The 3,299-nt window shown below is 42.9% G+C and overlaps 1 protein-coding gene across 1 annotated transcript; it reads right to left on the bottom strand.

The window, feature by feature from the left end:
• Nucleotides 1–261: 261 nt before the first annotated feature.
• alkbh1 (alkB homolog 1, histone H2A dioxygenase) lies at nt 262–2,319 on the bottom strand. The gene is made up of 6 exons (XM_014011873.1): nt 2,118–2,319; nt 1,713–1,821; nt 1,406–1,568; nt 1,236–1,326; nt 893–1,086; nt 262–800 (listed from the first exon to the last, which is right to left on the bottom strand). The coding sequence occupies exons 1-6, from the start codon at nt 2,253–2,255 to the stop codon at nt 347–349; spliced, it is 1,149 nt and encodes a 382-aa protein (XP_013867327.1). The 5' UTR covers nt 2,256–2,319; the 3' UTR covers nt 262–346.
• Nucleotides 2,320–3,299: the final 980 nt, after the last annotated feature.

Raw genomic sequence — 3,299 nt, forward strand, 5'->3', positions numbered from 1 at the left:
TTTTTCTTCAGTCCTGAAATGTAAAAATAATAAATAATAAAATTCACTATTTTTTTTTAGGTTTATATCACCTCCACTGGCCATAAAGGTTCATGAAAAGGTCTTGAAAAGGCCCACGAACCACCAGTTGATAATCACAGTTGTAGCTTATTTTGCAGCTCTGGACACATTTAATTAGTGAGCCAAGGAGTAGAAATGTCTCTTTTGATTGTAAAGGTTGCAGAACCCTGTATTAGACTGAAAATCAACTGTTTTGCAAAGTTTTAAAAAAATTAAAATAATTTATTTAAGGGGATTTTACTTTGAACAGTTTGAAAAGTAAAACAGTTTCTGTGAGTTTTTTTGTTCACGTCTCTGTAGGCTCAGAGTCGCTGACGCTGCAGCTCCTCTTCCTCTTCCCTCTGTTTCCATCCTCTGACTCATCAAGGTACCCAACAGTCCGGCCTTCGTCACTCCTTTGGACAGAAGTAGGCGGCGTCTCTGGGAAGCTGAGGCCCGGCCCGAGCACCTGCCTGACGGTCACGTTCACCCGGGAGCTCTGGATGTACCTGGAGCACACGGCCCAGTCTTCCTCAGCTACCGGCTCCAGCACGCCTCCTTCCTGCGGGGACGAGGCGGAGCTGAGGTCTTCCAGGTCTGCCGCGCGCTCCCGCGGCGCCGGGACGATGCGGGGGACGGCGTGATAAAGCAGGCGGCTCTGACCCGACATCAGCATCACATCCCCGCTGTGCATGAACATGGCTGTTGGGGCGTCGTGTTTGTGGGGGCCGCCCAGGAGGAAAACGGCAGACTGTCCGAAACTGTTTGAACACAGTGACAATGAGAGGGTTTCTTTTCTGGCCTCTGTTAACCTGACCCATGAGAACAGGTTAAAAACTGCTCCACTGCTCACCTGAGCGAAAGCAGGGGCCAAGAGTGGTCCAGCTCCGACTCGTCCACGTGGATTCCCAGAGACGAATCGGATCTGTAGTAGTTCAGGATCGCAGCCTCGGAGCTGAATCCTGGAAACCCGCAGGCAGCCGTTATCCTGAAGGAGAGCGCCTGGAGATCYGCCGGGAACGGAGTGAAATGATTGGCAGAGTAAGTCTGTGGATGAGACAATAACACAAATAAAACAGAGAAAGAATGGTCTTAACACTCTTAATGTTGTGGTGTCACAAAAATTAAACTCGCTGCACAGCACTTTATGTTTCTACACGTCTTTGAAACATGCATCACTGAGGCTCTCTGCTCACCTTAGTGTCCCAGTTGTAATGAAACCCCAGAGTGACCCAGCGCAGTCGCTCCAGGAGAGTCTTCGCTTGGCTCTTTCCAGACGGAGGAGACCTGCAGAGGAAAAGAAAACAAGGTTTTATAAAACCTAAGAGCTTATTGGAACCCTGATATTCTGCGGTCCCAGACCCACCTGAGGACTTGTGCACTCCTGCCCCAGATGTCCTGGGTGTCTGACGGAGACATGTGCATGTCCAGGTTGCACACGTTCGGTTTCTGAGGATACGTCTTCAAACACTGTCTGACCCAGTAGGCTTGGGAGCCGCGCAGGAAAGGATTGGAGATGAAGATGAACCCTAAACGACACAAAATGCTCCAAATAGCTGCAGGTGGGGCATGGCAACAGAGTGCGAACATAAGAAGTTTACCTGCAGGACACTCAGGAACGATAACTAGGACTTATTACAACAAATCTTTCTAAAAACTACTCATGTTCCTACCTGGGTATCCCTGCAGGCCGAAGGCTCTCCAGTCTCTGACAGGCTTCAGTCCAACCATGGCAGCGTCCTCGTCCCTTAAAGCTGCCGGGTTCAGTTCAACTGAAACTATCTGACGGTGTCACATGAAGAAATTTGATATCAGTGTCTTTGATAGAGTTTAAACAGAATTACCTGACTCAAAATATTTAAATTAGTAAAAGCAGTAGGAGTTTCTGGTCAGCAAAGCCAAAAGCATTATTGCTTTACTATTGTTTTATTGTTTAAAAAAAGTAAATATATTGGTTCAGTTGGTAAGAAAAATAACACAACAATTGTTTTTTTTTTTTTTTTTGTTAGTTTAAGAACTACATTATTTATCTTTTAAGTAACATTCCTTTCAGTGAATGACTCCTCAGTGTTTCTGACCTTTTCTCCTGCTGCTCCGCTGCAGAAATCTGTAACATTTTTCAGATCTGGCGGAGGATCTCTCCTTTTATAAAATTTAAAGATTTTTCTGAACGCATCCTCTCCGCTTTCGACCACGGACGCCGCCATCTTCGCCATGACGTCACTGACCTTTCAACTCCGCTGGTTCTTCTTCTTCTTTGTGTTTTAATGGCGGTTGGCAAGCAACGTAATGGTGTGCATCACCGCCACCTACTGGTATGGAGTGTGGATCAGGACGCAACTTACACTGTATATGTAAAAAATAAAACATATCCTTTCAATCAGTTTAGTTTTCTTAAGGTAGTTTATCAAATAACATAAATATTCAAAAGAAGATGAGTATCCCAAAATATCTTGTATTTTTAACTGCAACTTATTATTTAAAAGTCTACATTCTGACTTCCTTCTCTCCTCAGGGTAGGACATATCAACAAAACATGTTTTACTGTCTCTTCTTGAACACAAAACTCGCAATTACCTGTTGGATGTTTTCCCATTTTAAATAGTGTACTGTTTAAACCTGTATGACAAAAACGTAACCTGGATATAATGTTTTCTCCTTTTCTGCTTCTTCCTGATCCCCTCATTTCACCAACTTTCCTTTGGAAACTATAAAGCCATCTACCAGTTTATTCTTCTTCCCACTGCTTCTGCCATCTTTCCTTAACCTTTTGTTTTATAACAGATTTAATTTCCTCTTTACTAAATGGAATCAGTATCTCAAAGCAACTGTTTTTTGAGGCTTGTTTTGCATATTTATCTGCAAACTCATTTCCTTTTATTCCTACATGAGATGGAACCCATGTAAAAATGACTATTAATCCCATGGCCTGAATTCTATAAAGTAATATCTGAATCTCCAATAAAAGGTCTGGTCTACTATTAGACTGATTTTTTTAAAGTTGAGTATAATGATGAACTTGAATCAGAACAAATTACACTTCTCAAAGGATGCACCTTTTCAGTCCAACCTAATGCCAAAATGATTCCCATCATCTCCCCTGTAAACACTGAGACGCCATCAGAAATCCTCTTACATTTTTAAATACCAAATTCTGGGACGATAAACGACACCCCATTGTTGCAACTTAAACTCTTAGATGCATATATACTTCAACATAACCATACAGTGGTTTGCAAAAGTATTCATACCCCTTGAAC

Source organism: Austrofundulus limnaeus, unplaced genomic scaffold (assembly GCF_001266775.1).
Source record: "Austrofundulus limnaeus strain Quisiro unplaced genomic scaffold, Austrofundulus_limnaeus-1.0 Scaffold85, whole genome shotgun sequence".
Taxonomy (NCBI): Eukaryota; Metazoa; Chordata; class Actinopteri; order Cyprinodontiformes; family Rivulidae; genus Austrofundulus; species Austrofundulus limnaeus.